General features: G+C 47.9%; 1 protein-coding gene across 2 annotated transcripts in view; it reads right to left on the bottom strand.

Annotated features, from left to right (window-relative positions):
• The window catches only part of DHTKD1 (dehydrogenase E1 and transketolase domain containing 1), a 57446-nt gene extending 41484 nt beyond the window's left edge, over positions 1 to 15962 (bottom strand). Inside the window, exons 1-3 of one of the 2 annotated variants that reach the window (XM_010366571.2) lie at positions 15699 to 15962; positions 5412 to 5567; positions 1878 to 2089 (exon numbers count right to left, since the gene is read on the bottom strand). In XM_010366571.2, coding sequence (XP_010364873.2) covers positions 1878 to 2089; positions 5412 to 5567; positions 15699 to 15852 — 522 coding nt within the window. In that variant the 5' untranslated portion in view covers positions 15853 to 15962. The remainder of the gene's footprint in view (positions 1 to 1877; positions 2090 to 5411; positions 5568 to 15698) is intronic. The other variant, XM_030941462.1, reaches the window with a different exon arrangement.
• Positions 15963 to 17519: the final 1557 nt, after the last annotated feature.

The raw sequence follows: 17519 nt of genomic DNA, 5'->3' as shown, positions 1-17519 counted from the left end.
TTACATATTAAAAGAAATTTTAGGCCAGTTGCGGTGGCTCACCCCTCAATCCCAGCACTCTGGGAGGCCGAGGTGGGCAGATCACGAGGTCAGGAGATCGAGACCATCCTGGCTAATACATTTTAGGCTGGGCATGGTGGCTCACGCCTGTAATCCCAGCACTTTGGAAGGCTGAGGGGGGTGGATCATGAGGTCAGGAGATTGAGATCATCCTGACTAACACAGCGAAACCCCGTTCTACTAAAAATACAAAAAATTAGCTAGGCATCGTGGCAGCGCCTGTAGTCCCAGCTACTTGGGAGGCTGAAGCAGAATGGCTTAAACGTGGGAGGCAGAGGTTACAGTGAGCTGAGATCACACCACTGCACTCCAGCCTGGGCGACAGGGAGAATCATCTCAAAAAAAAAAAAAAAAGAAATCTGAAATACATTTTTTTAAAAAAATGTTTTTTAAAGGCCAGGTACGGTGGCTCATGCCTGTAATCCCAGCACCTCGGGAGGCCGAGGCGGGCGGATCATGAGGTCAGGAGATCGAGACCATCTTGGCCAACATGATGAAACCCTGTCACTACTAAAAAGACAAAAATTAGCTTGGTGTGGTGGCATGCGTCTGTAATCCCAGCTACTTGGGTGACAGAGCGAGACTCTGTCTCAAAAAAACAAAAAATTTAAAAAAAAGAAATAAAACCTTAAGAACTATGTGTGTGTTTTTTTTTTTTTGGACAGAGTCTCGCTCTGTTGCCGAGACTGGAGTGCAGTGGTGCGATCTCAGCTCACTGCAACCTCCGCCTCATGGTTTCAAGTGATTCTCCTGCCTCAGCTTCCCAAGTAGTTGGGACTACAAGTATGCTCCACCACACCAGGCTAATTTTTGTATTTTTTTTTTTTAGTAGACACGGGGTTTCACCATGTTGGCCAGGCTGGTCTCAAATTCCTGACCTCAAGCAATAGGCCCACCTCAGCCTACCAAAGGGCTGGGATGACAGGCGCGAGCCACCGTGCCCAGTCAGAAGTAAGGTCTTAAGGATCTTGTCATCTTTTAGAGAGTAAGCAGACACATACACGAGAAGTATGTTGACTCTGAGGAGAGCCAATAGGTCAATATTTTGGCAACCAACATTTTGCTACTTAGAATAAAGTGATGTGCTCAGAACAAGGATCTTTGAGGAAAAATAAAATAATAAAATGGTATGTGTGTTATATGATCCATTGTGTTGAAGTAATGAGGGATTTAAGTTCAGAGTTAATGGCTCAATTCCCTCTCTTCAGTAGTTATACATCTTTTTTTTTTTTTTTTTTTTTTTTTGAGACAGAATCTTGCTCTGTCACCCAGGCTGGAGTGCAGTGGTGCGATCTCAGTTCACTGCAGCCTCCACCTCCCAGGTTCCAGGGATTCTCATGCCTCAGCTTCCTGACTAGCTGGGATTACAGGTGTGCACCATCACCCCTCGTTAATTTTTGTATTTTTAGTAGAGACAGGGTTTCTTTATGTCAGCCAGGCTACATATCTTTATAGACAGTGAGGGTAACCTACGCCCTTGCTATTAGACACTTCTTTTTTTCTTTTTTTTTTTTTGAGACTGTATTTCACTCTTGTTGCCCAGGCTGGAGCGCAATGGCGCAATCTTGGCTCACTGCAACCTCTGTCTCCTGGGTTCAAGTGATTCTCCTGCCTCAGCCTCACAAGTAGCTAGGGTTACAGGCATGCGCCACTACACCTGGCTAATTTTTGTATTTTTAGTAGAGATGGGGTTTCTCTCCACGTTGGTCAGGCTGGTCTTGAACTCCTGACCTCAGGTGATCCGCCCACCTCAGCCTCCCAAAGTCCTGGGGTTACAGGCGTGAGCCACCGCGCCCAGCCCAGATGCTTCTTTTTACCTGAGATTCCAGCATTAGTTTCGACAGATGTTTTCGCTCCTCTGTGGTAAACGTCTCCTTTTGCAGTTCCTCAAACCGCCTGGCAAACCAGTCTTTCTCCTCCTGGCTCTGAAGTTGGGAGGTTTCAATAGAAATCTGCCCACAGTAGATTTGATTGAGATAGACTAACACTTCCTCAAGTGAGGCCTCTTCCTTCCCCATGTTCAATAATCCTGTGAAATACAATCAAAGGGGTCACCTTAAAATATAATCATATGGCAAGTTAATTCTGGAACATACCAAAATAATTACTTCAACGCAGAGTGCTTTGTTCTTAATAACTTGGGTCATTATTGGCCGATGCTATGGCCCACACCTGTCATCCCAACATTTTGGGAGGCAAGGCGGGTGGATCACCTGAGATCAGGAGTTCGAGCTCAGCCTGACCAATATGGTAAAACCCCGTCTCTACTAAAATTACAAAAATTAGCCAAGCGTGGTAGCGTGCACCTGTAGTCCCAGCTACTCGAGAGGCTGAGGCAGGAGAATCGCTTGAACCTCGGGAGACAGAGGTTGCAGTGAGCCGAGATCACACCACTGCACTCTAGCCTAGGCGACAGAGCGAGGCTCCGTCCCAAAATAAATAAATAAATAAATAAATAACTTGGGTCATTATTAATGCTTATCTAGATTTTTTCTAAAGAAAAAAACTAAAAATATGGTCAAAGGTCATGAAGTAGTAAAACTAGGAGGGGGGAAAACCCCACTTCCTTCACAAAGACAGAGCCCTGCTGCTGCTTTATGCCAAGTTTTGATTCTACAGTAATTTCTTTTTTGTGTGTGATGGAGTTTTTGCTCGTTTCCCAGGCTGGAGTGCAGTGGCACGATCTTGGCTCACTGCAACCTCTGCCTCCCAGGTTCAAATGATTCTCCTGCCTCAGCCTCCCGAATAGCTGAGACTACACGTGCACACCATCACGTCTAATTTTTGTATTCTTAGTATAGATGGGGTTTCACCATGTTGGCCAGGCTGGTCTTGAACTCCTGTCCTCAGGTGATCCTCTTGCCTCCACCTCCCAAATTGCTGAGATTACAGGCATAAGCCACCACACCCGGCCCCAACCTTTACTTTATATTGCTTAGCCAGCTTGTCCAACCCGCAGCCCACAGGCTGCATGTGATCCAGGACAGTTTTGAATATGGCCCAACACAATGAATAAACTTTCTTAAAACGTTGTGAGATTTTCTTTGTGATTTTTTTTTTAGCTCATTAGTTATGATTAGTGTTAGTGTATTTGATGTGTGGCCCAAGACAATTCTAATTCCAGCGTGGCCCAGGGAAGCCAAAAGATTGGACACCTCTGGCTTATGGTTTCTTACAACAAAGTTTATTGTATTTTTTTTTTTGTATATAAAGACTTAAAGTATTGGTCTTCTGAGGAAGTTAGACGCATCACCACTATATTCCAACTGAGTCATTAATCATGTCATTTAATGTTTTCCACATTAACTCGTTTGCTTTTATGAGGCGCTGAGGAATCAGTTCTTTCTGCAGAGGTTCAACTGAGGAATCAGTTCTTTCTGCAGCCTTTGGAGGCCCATCTCAAAAAAAAAAAGGAAAAAAGAGGCCGGGCGCGGTGGCTCAAGCCTGTAATCCTAGCACTTTGGGAGGCCGAGACAGGCGGATCACGAGGTCAGGAGATCGAGACCATCCTGGCTAACACGGTGAAACCCTGTCTCTACTAAAAAAATACAAAAAATTAGCCGGGCGAGATGGCGGGCGCCTGTAGTCCCAGCTACTCGGGAGGCTGAGGCAGGAGAATGGCATAAACCCGGGAGGCGGAGCTTGCAGTGAGCTGAGATCCGGCCACTGCACTCCAGCCTGGGCAACAGAGCGAGACTCTGTCTCAAAAAAAAAAAGAAAAAAAGAAAAAAGAGAGAAAACTACCACCTTATGCCAGGCATGGTGGCTCATGCCTGTGATCCCAGCACTTTGGGAGGCCGAGGCGGGCAGATCACCTGAGGTCAGGAGTTCGAGACCAGCCTGACCAACATGGAGAAAATCCATTTCTACTAAACATACAGAATTAGCCAGGTGTGGTGGCACATGGCTGTAATCTCAGCTACTCGGGAGGCTGAGGCAGGAGAACTGCTTGAACCCGGGAGGTAGAGGTTACAGTGAGCTGAGATAGCGCCATTGCACTCCAGCCTGGGTAACAAGAGCGAAACTCCATCTCAAAAACAGAAAAAAAGAAAAGAACACTACCACCTTGCAAAGCCCAGGTAACCCCCCGAACCCTAAGAGACACTAAAATGAAAGTTGAGGGTTTAAATGCCGTTATATCTTAGGGTAGTTTATTACACGGCATTAGATGACTGAAACATGACTCACTGATACACACAATCATAATTTGGTATTTGCAAGATTAACTTTAAAAAGTAACATGAGGTAGGACCCTGAAATCATGACTGATGATGCAGGCCCAACTTTTTCTAAGTTCCCAGGCTGAGAAAGAAAATAGAATGAGGGGGGCAAGCTTTGGAATGGAAGCAGCCCTGGATTTCACCTCACCTCTGCCACTGAGCAGCTATGAGTTATATAAGTTCTCTTTGTTTTTCCATCTACAAAATAAAGAGGACAATGACTACTTTTGGGAGTGGTTTTGAGAATAAATTGATATATGCTAAGCATATGGCACTTGAGAGTTCAAAGGTTTTTTGTTTGTTTGTTTTTTCAGACAGGGTCTCACTCTGTTGCCCAGGCTGGAGTGCAGCGGCACGATCAAGGCTCACTGCAGCCTTGACCTCCCAGGCTCAAGTGATCCTCCCATCTCAGCCTCTGGAGTGCCTGGAACTACAGGTGTGCATCACCATGCCCAGCTAATTTTGTTGTTGTTGTTGTTGTAGAACAGTCTCACTGTGTTGCCCAGGTTGGTCTCAAACTCCTCGGCTCAAATGACCCTCCCACCTCGGGCTCCCAAAGTGCTGGGTTTATGGGTGTCAGCCATTGTGCCCAGCCAATTCAATGTTTTTGAACCTTGAGAAAACAGGCTTCCTCAGAACTTCTAGAATCCCAAGAATGCTCCTCTCTGACAGTACCTCAATGTGCCCCCTTGGGTCTCCTCACACCTGTGGGAGCCTCAGCTCCAGCGGGGATGCTGCTTCTTTTTTTTTTTTTTTTTTTTTGAGACGGAGTCTCGCTCTGTCGCCCAGGCTGGAGTGCAGTGGCCGGATCTCAGCTCACTGCAAGCTCCGCCTCCCGGGTTCACGCCATTCTCCTGCCTCAGCCTCCCGAGTAGCTGGGACTACAGGCGCCCACCACCTCGCCCGGCTAGATTTTTGTAGTTTTTGGTAGAGACGGGGTTTCACCGTGTTAGCCAGGATGGTCTCGATCTCCTGACCTCATGATCCGCCCGTCTCGGCCTCCCAAAGTGCTGGGATTACAGGCTTGAGCCACCGCGCCCGGCCTAGGGGATGCTGCTTCTTCAAGAACAGAGGCAGGAGCCCGGCCTGCTATGCAGCTCCGAGCTCCCACCTGCTGTGCAGAAGCCATACCTGCCGTGTGGAAGGGTCCCTGCAGTGTCTGCACCAGGGCTTGGATTTCAGGCACATTCTCCAGCAGGGCTTGTCCGGTGAAGAGGGGGTTGATTTTGGCAGCTTTATGACCATGCTCACGATATACTGTCACCAACCTGGCAAGGCCATGGTCAACTAAATTGGGGAAAATTTAAAAATACAAACAGTTTAGGAGATGACTACAAATTACAAAAATCAGCTTTTCTTTTTTTTTTTTTTTTTTTTTTTTTGAGGCGGAGTCTCGCTCTGTCACCCGGACTGGAGTGCAGTGGCCGGATCTCAGCTCACTGCAAGCTCCGCCTCCCAGGTTTACGCCATTCTCCTGCCTCAGCCTCCCGTGTAGCTGGGACTACAGGCGCCCGCCACCTCGCCCGGCTAGTTTTTGTATTTTTTAGTAGAGACGGGGTTTCACCGTGTTAGCCAGGATGGTCTCGATCTCCTGACCTTGTGATCCGCCCGTCTCGGCCTCCCAAAGCGCTGGGATTACAGGCTTGAGCCACCGCGCCCGGCCCAAAAATCAGCTTTTCAAAGAAGCTCTTACAGCTCTAGACCTCTTTATTTATTTATTTATTTATTTTAGAGACAGCATCTTGCTCTATTGCCCAGGCTGGAGTGCAGTAGAACCATCACAGCTCACTGCAACCTAGGCTCAAGTGATCCTCCTGCCTCAGCCTCCCAGGTAGCTGGGACTACAGACATGCACCACCACACTTGGCTAATTTTTGGTTTTTTTTTTTTTTTTTTTGGTCAAGATGGAGTTTAACCATGTTACCCAGGCTGGTCTTGAACCCCTGAGCTCAAGTGATTTACTCACCTTGGCCTCCCAAAGAAGGCCAAGAAACACATTTTTACACTTTGTGTTATTTTCAGAACCCAGAGACAATTGTTAGCATATTTTCAAACTTTTTTTTTTTTTTTTGAGACATTGTCTCACTCTGTCACCCAGGCTGGAGTGCAGTGGTGCAATCTTGGCTCACTGCAACCTGTGCCTCCCAGGTTCAAGTCGTTCTCCTGCCTCAGCCTCCCGAGTAGCTGGGACTACAGGCGCCCACCACCACACCCAGCTAATGTCTTGTATTTTTAGTAGAGACAGGGTTTCACCGTGTTAGCCAGGATGGTCTCGATCTCCTGATCTCATGATCCACCCCCCTCGGCCTCCCAAAGTGCTGGGATTACAGGTGTGAGCCGCTGCGCCCAGCCAAAGCACACTTCTTTACTTGGAGCAGGTTTAGTGAGAAAAGAACAGAGAGGTACTGAACACACACAGGATGTATTTGCACTAATACAGCAGGTAGGTGGAGCCATAATAGGTCAAATAAACGAATCAAACTATCCCAGGAAATGAACTGATTTCAGCCTGGGGGTTAGTCCTACAAATTGCTAAGGGTTCTATTTTGAACCTTATTCAAGTTCTCAATCACTGTCATATGAAGTAGGAAACATTTATATTTGTGGCTAAAATCCAGATAGACTATGTCTAAAGCATGTCCCTGTGGACCACTCTCATCTTTTATTTTTTTATTTTTTTGAGAAGGAGTCTTGCTCTGTCGCCAGGCTGGAGTGCAGTGGCACAATCTCGGCTCACTGCAAGCTCCGCCTCCCAGGTTCAAGTGATTCCCTGCCTCAGCCTCCTGAGTAGCTGGGACTACAGGTGCGTGCCACCACGCCCAGCTAATTTTTTGTATTTTAGTAGAGATGGGGTTTCACCATGTTGGCCAGGATGGTCTTGATCTCCTAACCTTGTGATCCACCTGCCTCGGCCTCCCAAAGTGCTGGGATTACAGGTGTGAGCCACTGCACCTAGCCCCCACTCTCTCCTTTTAAGTACATATTCTTCCCTGGGCTCTACAGCATTGCAGGAACACGGTTTTCTTTCTAACTCCAGAGCTACTCAACCTCAGTCACTTTTGGGGGACTTCTCTTTGCCCATCTCTAAATATTGGTAGCCAGGCATGGTGGTGCACACCTATAATCCCAACTACTCAAGAAGCTGACCAGGAGTTCGAGGCTGCAGTGAGCTGGAATCTCACCACTGCACTCTAGCCTGGGTAAGAAAGCAAGATCCCATCTCTGAAAAATAAAATACATAAAATATTGGTACTCCCCAGCTCTGCCCAAGGCCACCTTCTCAGTCTACTTTCTCTCTGAGCGATCTCCCCACAACTCATGATTAGTGGTACAAGAACAATAGCAAACCTACAGGGTAACCCCCATTCCCATTGCAAACCAGCAGCCATACTGAAAACATCCCCTTAGAGGCCGAGGCCAGTGGGTCACTTGAGGTCAGGAGTTCAAGACCAGTCTGACCAACATGGTGAAATCCCATCTCTACTAAAAATACAAAAATTAGCCGGGTGTGGCTGCACGTGCCTATGGAGGCTGAAGCAGGAGAATCGCTGGAACCTGGGAAGTGGAGGTTGCAGTGAGCCGAGATGGTGCCACTGTACTCCAGCCTGTGTGACAGAGCGAGACTTTGTCTCAAAAAAAGAAAAAAGAAAACACCCCCTTAGAGAAGAACCCATGTCAACTCCTAGAGATCACTGCTTCTATTCCTTTTTCTTTTTCTTTGAGACGGAGTCTCGCTCTGTCACCCAGGCTGGAGTGCAGTGGCACAATCTCAGCTCAATGCAGCCTCCAACTTCTGGGTGCAAGCGATTATCCTGCCTCACCCTCCCAAGTAGGTGGGGCTGCAGGCACGTGCCACCATGCCCGGCTAATTTTTGTAGGTTATTTTTTGGTTTTGTTTTCCTTTTTCTGAGATAGAGTCTTGCTCTGTCGCCCAGGCTAGAGTGCAATGGCACGATCATGACTCATTGCAACCTCTGCTTCTCAGGTTCAAGCGATTCTCCCATCTCAATTCTCCTGAGTAGCTGGGATTAGAGGCACATGCCACCACGCCTGGCTAATTTTTTGTATTTTTAGTAGAGACGGGGGTTTCACCATGTTGGTCAGGCTGGTCTCGAACTTCTGACCTCGTGATCCACCCACCTCTGCCTCCCAAAGTGCTGAGATTACAGGCATGAGCCACTGCGCTCGGCCCACTGCTTCTATTTCTAACTACTGGCTAGCCAGGCTGCTAATGATACGCTAGAATACTGACACAGAAGTTGGCACAAAAGAACCCTCCTTGCTCCAAAGAATATGAGGCATGTAGCAATTTGGCACCAGCAGAAAGAGGAAGCCCTCTGTCGTGTCAGGCACATCCTCCATCCACCCTGGCAACCCATGCTCCCTCAGACTGCCATTTCTTCTGGCAGGTTTCTTCTTCCACCAACCCTATCTCCAACTCCTTCCCTGTCTCCAGCTCCTTCCACCAAGATCTCTGGTGCTCTGTTTCATGAAAAACAAACCTCTCTGAACGTTCCTCACACTCCTGGGCTTAATCAGAACTTGGATGTCCCCAGAGAGCACGAGTACAACGTGAAGCTACTCAGTGGCCCTCACCCGCACCCTCCAATCGTGAAGACAAAGGTAGGCCCTCCTCATTCTTCACTGACATCTCCCTATCATTAGTTCTCTCTTTATAAACCCATCCTCTGAGGGACAAGCAATGACATTAACTCATCTCAAATTGCTGACAGTCATTAAAAAATAATATTGTAGAAGAATGATTGACGAAAAAGCCTCAAGACTTAATGAATGGCCAGGCGCAGTGGCTCATGCCTGTAATCTCAGCACCTTGGGAGGCCAAGGTGGGCCAAGGTGATCTCATCACCTGAGGTCAGGAGTTTGAGACCAGCCTGGCCCACACGTTGAAACCCTGTCTCCACTAAAAACAAGAAAATTAGCCAGGCCTGGTCGCAGATGCCTATAATCCCAGCTACTCAGGAGGCTGAAGCAGGAGAATCGCTTGAACCCAGGAGGCGGAGCTTGCAGTGATCCGAGGTTGCGCCATTACACTCCAGCCCGGGCAACAGAGCGAGACTCCGTCTCAAAAAAAAAAAAGAAAGAAAGAAAGAAAGAAACAAGGTCTGGCTATATTACCCAGGCTGGACTCAAACTCCTGGGCTCAAGAGATCCTCCTGCCTCAGCCTCCCAAGTAGCTGGGATTACAGGTGCACGTCATCACACCCAGGCAGATTTGTTATTTTTTGCTTACTGTATTCTCGCAGTTTTCCACAGTGAACATGTACAATAAAGCTTTTTGTTCTTTTTGAGACAGTCTCACTCTGCTCTCATCAGTTGACTTGGTGCTTATAACCATCAGTTCTATTAGTCCCTAAATCTGTTGCTGTGGGAAAAAGTAAAATATTAGGGGGAGAAATGAGAAAAATCTAGAGATTTTGCACTCACATTGCTTTCTTTTCTTTTTTTTTTTTTCTTTTTTTTTTTTTTTTTTTTTTTTTTGAGACAGAGTCTCGCTCTGTTAAAATTGTTTTAAAAGAAAAAACAAAAGAAGTAAAAAAAAGGCCGGGCGCGGTGGCTCATGCCTGTAATCCCAGCACTTTGGGAGGCCGAGACGGGCGGATCACGAGGTCAGGAGTTCGAGACCATCCTGGCTAACACGGTGAAACCCCGTCTCTACTAAAAAATACAAAAAACTAGCCGGGCGAGGTGGCGGGCGCCTGTAGTCCCAGCTACTCGGGAGGCTGAGGCAGGAGAATGGCGTAAACCCGGGAGGCAGAGCTTGCAGTGAGCTGAGATCCGGCCACTGCACTCCAGCCCGGGCGACAAAGCGAGACTCCGTCTCAAAAAAAAAAAAAAAAAAAAGCAAAATAAAAATAAATGGAATTAACGGATCAAGTTCCAATTTCAAATGCTCTAGATAAAATGCACTTCTGCTGTATTACCTTCATAACAAAACACATAATTAAAAGATTTAATTCTTTTTCCCTGGAAGGATAAGCAAAACAAATAAAAGTAACATTTAAAAGCATGAGAGCACAGCAATAGAATTATTCATAAAATACTTCCTACTACCGGATGGTCACAGTGGCTCACACCTGTAATCACTTTGGGAGGCTGAGGCAGGAGGACCCCTTGAGGTCAAGAGTTTGAGACCAGCCTGGGCAACAGAGCGAAACCTTGTCTTTACAAAAAAATACAAAAATTGGCCGGGGGCAGTGGCTCACACCTGCAATTCCAGCACTTTGAGAGACCGAGGTGGGCGGATCACAAGGTCAGGAGATTGAGACCATCCTGGCTAACATGGTGAAACCCCATCTCTACTAAAAATACAAAAAAATTAGCCGGGCATGGTGGCGGGCACCTGTAGTCCCAGCTACCTGGGAAGCTGAAGCAGGAGAATGGCGTGAACCCGGGAGGCGGAGCTTGCAGTGAGCCAAGGGCTCAGAGCAAGACTGAGGCTCCTTCTCAAAAAAAAAAAAAAAAAAAGAAAAGAAATACAAAAATTAGTTGGATGTGGTGGCACGTGCCTGTGATCCCAGCTACTCAGGAGACCGAGGTGGGAGGATCACTTGAGCCCAGGAGTTGGAGGCTGTGGTAAGCTGTAATTGTGCCACTGCACTCAGCCTGGGCGACACAGAGTGTCTCAAAGAAAACAAAACAAAACAAAACAAAAACAAAACTTTCTATTACTGCAGAAATGCAAGAATTTCTGTAAGAGAAAAACGAATACCTTTACATTAGGCATAATACTGCCCAAACAATTTGCTGTTAGTAATATCTGCAAAAGGTCACAGGAATTAGATTTGATGTTTAAGTCCCTAATGAAGCCAGAGAGAATAGAGAAAACAATAGCAGATACACGCCTGCACTCCTCTTAAAAATAAAGGCATGCTTCTGGCTCAGAAGACTAACACATGGTAGATGCTCAAGAAATATTTGTCATTATTTGAATGAAGTCCTGAGATCAAGAGTCACACTTCATGATAAAAGCTTTTCAGAGCCCTCAAATTCAGAGTACAAGAGCTGAAGCGGCTTCTTCTCCCTCACTTTGCACCCTCCCATGCCAAGTCACGGGGCCCCGTGGGCATGCACGCATTACTCCAGTCTGCCTTGCTGCTGGACAGGCTGAATCAAGCTGGGCCGGAATGAGCTTTTCCAGATTTTGAAATTTGGAATTCGGAGATAGCTTATGAGAAAAGAGCTAGCCAGAGACTGCTGCCTTCAGAAAAGCCTAGTTGAGGGCAGATGGCTTGAGCTCAGGAGTTCAAGATCAGCCTGGCCAACATGTGAAACCCTGTTTCTACTAAAAATACAAAAATTAGCCAGGCATGGTGGTGAGCACCTGTAGTCCCAGCTGCTCAAGAGGCTGAGACAGGAGAATCTCTTAAACCTGGGAGGTAGAGGTTGCAGTGAGCCGAGATCATGCCACTGCACTCCACCTTGGGCAACAGGGTGAGAATCTGTCCAAAAAAAAAAAGTACAAGAGCTAATATTTTCATGGACTGGGTGCAGTGGCTCATGCCTATAATCCCAGAACTTTGGGAGGCAGAGGTTGGTGGGTCACTCGAAGTCAGGAGTTTGAGACCACCCTGGCCAACGTGGTGAAACCTCGTCTTTACTAAAAATACAAAAATTAGCCAGGGTGGCACATGCCTGTAATCTCAAATACTCAGGAGACTGAGGCAGGAGAATCACTTGAACCCAGGAGGCAGAGGTTGCAGTGAGCCAAGATCACCCCACTGCATTCCAGCCTGGGCCACGGAGTGAGACTGTGTCTCAAAAAAACGAATAAACAGGTCAGGCACGGTGCCTCATGCCAGTAATCCGAGCACTTTGGGAGGTCGAGGTGGGTGGATCACCTGAGGTCGAGAGTTCGAGACCAGTCTGGCCAACACAGAGAAACCCCGTCTCTAATAAAAATACACAATTAGCCAGGCATGGTGGCGCATGCCTGTAGTCCCAGCTACTCGGGAGGCTGACTCGGTAGGAGAATCACTTGAACCCAAGAGGGAGAGGCTGTGGTGAGCCAAGATCGTGCCACTGCACTCCAGCCTGGGCAACAAAAACAAAACTCCATCTCAAAAAAAAAAAAAAAATACACCCATTAATCACTACTCCTAAACCCACCTCCATTTTAAATTGGCGTTGTTGATAAATAAATTCGAGTTTCCTTGGAAATTGAGGTTTACAGAGGTGAAAGTACAAGCTGTTACAAATTCCTAGTTACAAAGAACACTCACCATGGGTCAAATTGTAACTAGAGAAACCACTGCCATCCAAAAGGTTACTAGGGGCAAATTCACTATCTATTTAATTAATTATTTATTTACTTATTGAGCCAGAGTCTTGCTCTGTCACCCAGGCTGGAGTGCAGTGGCATGATCTCAGCTCATTGCAACCTCAGCCTCCCAGGTTCAAGTGATTCTCCTGACTCAGCCTCCTGAATAGCCAGTATTATAGGCACACACCACCAGGCCCAGCTAATTTTTGTATTTTTAGTAGAGATGGGGTTTCACCAAGTCGGCCACGCTGGTCTCGAACTTCTGGCCTTAAGTGATCTTCCCACCTCAGCCTCCCAAAGTGCTGGGACTACAGGCATGAGCCACCATGCCCAGCCTCAGTATCTCTTTAAAGCCTTAATACAAGGGAAATCTTAGTGAATGATGTGGTCACCTATGTAGACATTTATTTTAGCCAAGATAAACGTATGAAGAAAGAAGACCTGTGAACTGGGCACACGCTGCAACGAGCTGTGACTGCACCACTGCACTCCAGACTAGGTGACATAGCAAGACTTCATCTCAAAAACTAAAAATAAAACAGTAATAGTTTAATATGTTGCACAACATATAAAGATACTTGATAATTAATGTTATGCCTGCACATACAAAATGCAAATATACTATATGTCACAAATAAATTGCATATATAGAACCCTCTTTTCATTCCTTAGGAAGTACAAATTATTTGGGGCTGGACACAGTGGCTCATGCCTATAATCCCAAAACTTTAGGAGGCCGAGGCAGGCATATCACCTGAGGACAGGAGTTCAAGACCAGCCTGGGCAACATGGCAAGACCCTGTCTCAAGTGATCTGCCTGTCTCGGCCTCCCAAAGTGCAGGGATTACAGGCATGAGCCACCGTGCCTGACCTAATAAATAAAATTAAAAAAAAAAATTTTGATGTGAAATATGAGGTGAAAAAGATATAGGTGGATTGCTCATCCCAGATTACTATCATACCTCTATGGCAGAGACTTCTATGATTCCCAACTTCCACTCTCCCCTCTCTTTGATAGTAATAGAGACCCCAGTATATGGCCACCCAGAATAAAGAGCCATTTGCCAGCCTTCCCAGTAACCTGGTGGCCATGTGACTAAGTTTTGGACAACGAGAATGCAGCAGCAATGTATGCGACCTCTGGGTCACGCTCTTAAGGGGAAGGAAAGAAGATATTACTTCTCTTTGTATATCACAACACCTGAACTCATCCAATCTAATACAGAATTTGGTACAAGAGATGGGTTGCTGCCCTAACAGAGCCTAAAAATACATATGGTATTGACTTAGGAGCCAGGCAATGGGTGCCAATGACACAGGTATTTCCACCTAGAAAGCTGATGGGCAGTGTTATGTTACAGGACAAAACATTTAGTGAAACTGAAGCAGACTGCATGCCCTTGAAACTGTAGCTCAGGAATGTATGTTCACTGTTTCTCGTCACTTTCAGTAATGCCCAGGAGAAAGATGAGGTCAAGTTGGAGCTCCCTAATGAGCAAGTAGATATGAAGGGGATTTCAGCTTTGCAAAAAGGAGGTACCCTCCTGGCCAGGCATGGCAGCTCACACCTGTAATCCCAGCACTTTAGAAGGCCAAGGCCAGTGGATCGCTTGAGGTTGGGAGTTCAAGACCAGCCTGGCCAACACGGTGAAACCCCATCTCTACTAAAAATACAAAAATTAGCTGGGCGTGGTGGCGGGTGCCTGTAATCCCAGCTACTCGGGAGGCTGAGGCAGGACAATCGCTTGAACCTGGGAGACAGAGGTTGCAGTGAGCCAAGATCGTGCCACTGCACTCCAGCCTAGGCAACAAAGCCAGACTCCGTTTTAGGATTAGAAAGAGAGAGACAGACAGACATATGAGGTTCATTTTAAATGCCCTCCGAGGTGAGGAGCACAATATTGAAGTTCTAGTGTGTGACTGATGGAAGATTCAAAGGTCAGGTGCCCAGATGCTGGAGGGGATCTTCAACATTAATCTAATAATCAGATCAAAGATGCCAAATGACTTTCCTCTAATAATCAATCTGTAAGTATCTTCTACTCCGTGAGGACAAATAACGATACAATAATTTTAGGGCATAAACCAAATACTCAAAATTAGTCTCGCAAATGAGCATACAACAGAAGTTCCAAAACCTGACATTCATGGCTGTTAATTCATTAAAACCACCAGCACATATCGAGGTGTCAATAGAGCGGCTAAAAGGAAAAGAAAGAAACTCCACCAGCACATAGTTCCAAATTCAGCAGAGTTAAGACTTAAACTCTAAAACTAAAGTAACAGACTAGCTACAAGGAGACAAATACATAATAAATACCATGCTGTCTTCCAAGACTGGAACTAACTGCCCACTTCTCCCAAGCAGTGCAGTCTTGGACCCCCCACCTGCTCACATAAAAGCCTCAGAGATGGTCCTGGAAATGTATCCTTGGGAGATTAAAACTTTACTTCTCCCACAGCTCCGCCTCATTAAAGAGTTGGTTTTCTAGGCTGGGTGCAGTGGCTTAGCCTGTAATCCCAACACGTCGGGAGGCCGAGGCTGCAGGATTACCTTGAGCTCAAGAGTTCAAGATCAGCCTGGGCAACATGGTGGGACCCCATCTCTACTAAAAAAAAAAAAAAAAAAAAAAAAGGCCGGGCTTGGTCGTCCCTCTGTGTCCCCAGCTACTCAGGACGCTGAGGTGGAAGGATAGCTTAAGCCCAGGAGTTCGAGGCTGCAGGCAGCTGTGATCGCAGCACTGCACTCCAGCCTGGGCCAGAGTGAGACTTCGTCTAAAAAATAAATTAATTAATTTAATTAAATTAAATAAAAAAGGAAAGAAAAAGAAAAAAAGACTTTCTCACACGTTTCCAACAAAGGAAAGAAAAGCTCTTCCAAAACCAGATCCGGACCAGCAAGATGGGAGGACCACCCAAGCGTGGACCTCAAGGATCCTCAGTTACAGAGGCTGGACGGGGGATGACCCCGACACTAAGCACCCACACCTACCCTCTGCTCCCCTCACCTCCCCCTCCTCCCCACTGGCCGCGCGTTCAGGCCGGTGGCCGGTTCCCCGACCCCGACACCCCACCGCAAGTCGATGATGCTTCTGCGTCCCAGGCCCCACTCCCACCGCCCAGACCCCATCCCCGACCTGGGGGACGCTCCAGGGCGCCCCGGGGCTCGCGGCTCTCGGGCTTCCTCGGCCGGTAGCCGTAAACGCCCCGCTCGGTCTGGTAGCCGCGCCAGATGAGAGGGGGAGCCCGGCCGAGGCCCCGTCGTGCCGCTGCCACAGTAGCAGAGGCCATGTTCACCGGGTCCCCTGGCCGGGACCCTGGGGGGGAGCCCGAGGCGCTTCCACCGGCCCTGGTAAATCCGGGACTCTCAACGAGGAGGCCGGAGCCCCGCCCCCAGACAACTCCCCGCGACTGATTGGCCGAAGGGCCGGACCCTCGAAGCCAATCCGTGGCAGCGGCGCTCACCGCGAAGCCTCGCCCAGGATTGGGGCGGGACTCTAGGGCGGTGCCCGCGGCTGAGACGGCTCTGCTCCGGCGCAGGACCGGGCAAGTTAGTGTCCCGCGGTGCGGTACCTGCTGCCGGTAGGAAACTGGATGTAGCTGCAGTGCCTGCAGTCTCCGGCCAGGAGTGTTCACCCATCACGCCTCTGCCCAACCTCATAGACACAACCTAAGGGGTCTGTTACGGAAAGGACAAATTAGCCACAGGGTGGATAGGAAGTGGCTAGGACTGAGACCAAGGGACGCAAGAAGGAAAGGTTACTTGGGGCAGCTGGAAAACCAATACCCCTATTTTTTTTTTTTTTTTTTTTTCTTAAGAAACATTAAGAGAGGCCGGGCGTGGTGACTCACGCCTGTAATCCTGACACTTTGGGAGGCCAAGGGGGGAGGATAATCTGAGGTCAGGAGTTTGAGACCAACCTGGCCAACATGGCGAAACCCCGTCACTACTAAAAATACAAAAATTAGGTCGGGCGTGGTGGCTTACGCCTGTAATCCCAGCACTTGGGGAGGCCGAGGGGGGTAGATCACCTGAGGTCGGGAGTTCGAGACCAGCCTGACCAACATGGAGAAACCCCGTCTCTACTAAAAATACAAAATTAGCCGGGTGTGGTGGTGGGTGGCTGTGGTCCCAGCTACTCGGGAAGCTGAGGCAGGAGAATCGCTGGAACCCGGGAGGCGGAGGTTGCGGTGAGCTGAGATGGCGCCACTGCACTCCAGCCTGGGCGACAAGAGGGAAACTGTCTCAAAAACAAAAACAAACAAACAAACAAACAAAAACAGGTAGCAGTGGCTCACGCCTGTAATCCCAGCACTCTGGGAGGTCGAGGTGGGCGGATCACGAGGTCAGGAGTTTGAGACCATCCTGGCTAGTATGGTGAAACCCCGTCTCTACTAAAAATACAAAATTAGCCGGGCATGGTGGTGGGTGGCTGTGGTCCCAGCTACTCGGGAAGCTGAGGCAGGAGAATCGCTGGAACCCGGGAGGCAGAGGTTGCGGTGAGCTGAGATGGTGCCACTGCACTCCAGCCTGGGCGACAAGAGGGAAACTGTCTCAAAAACAAACAACAACAACAACAACAACAAACAGGTAGCAGTGGCCTGTAGTCCCAGCTACTCGGGACGCTGAGACAGAAGAATCGCTTGAACCCTGGAGGCGGAGGTTGCAGTGAGCCGAGATCGTCCCCATTGCCCTCCAGCCTGGGCGACAGAGGAAGACTCCATCTCAAAAACAAACAAACAAAAAAGAGAGAAAGAAGAAAACAGGGTAGAGGGAGCAGGGAAGAAAGGGATAGGAGTCAAAAGAAATTGGACATGAATGATTACAGCAGGGTAGAGATATTTGAGAACCTCAGTTGGTCTGCGTCTCAGTGAGTTTCCCAAATGGTTTTTTTTCCTGCAGCTTACTTTTAACTTTGCCAGTACGGTAGGGGAGAGAGTCTGCATCCTTACCTGGT

The sequence above is a fragment of the Rhinopithecus roxellana genome, chromosome 11, assembly GCF_007565055.1.
Source record: "Rhinopithecus roxellana isolate Shanxi Qingling chromosome 11, ASM756505v1, whole genome shotgun sequence".
Taxonomy (NCBI): Eukaryota; Metazoa; Chordata; class Mammalia; order Primates; family Cercopithecidae; genus Rhinopithecus; species Rhinopithecus roxellana.
This window is presented reverse-complemented; position numbering and strand designations above follow the sequence as displayed.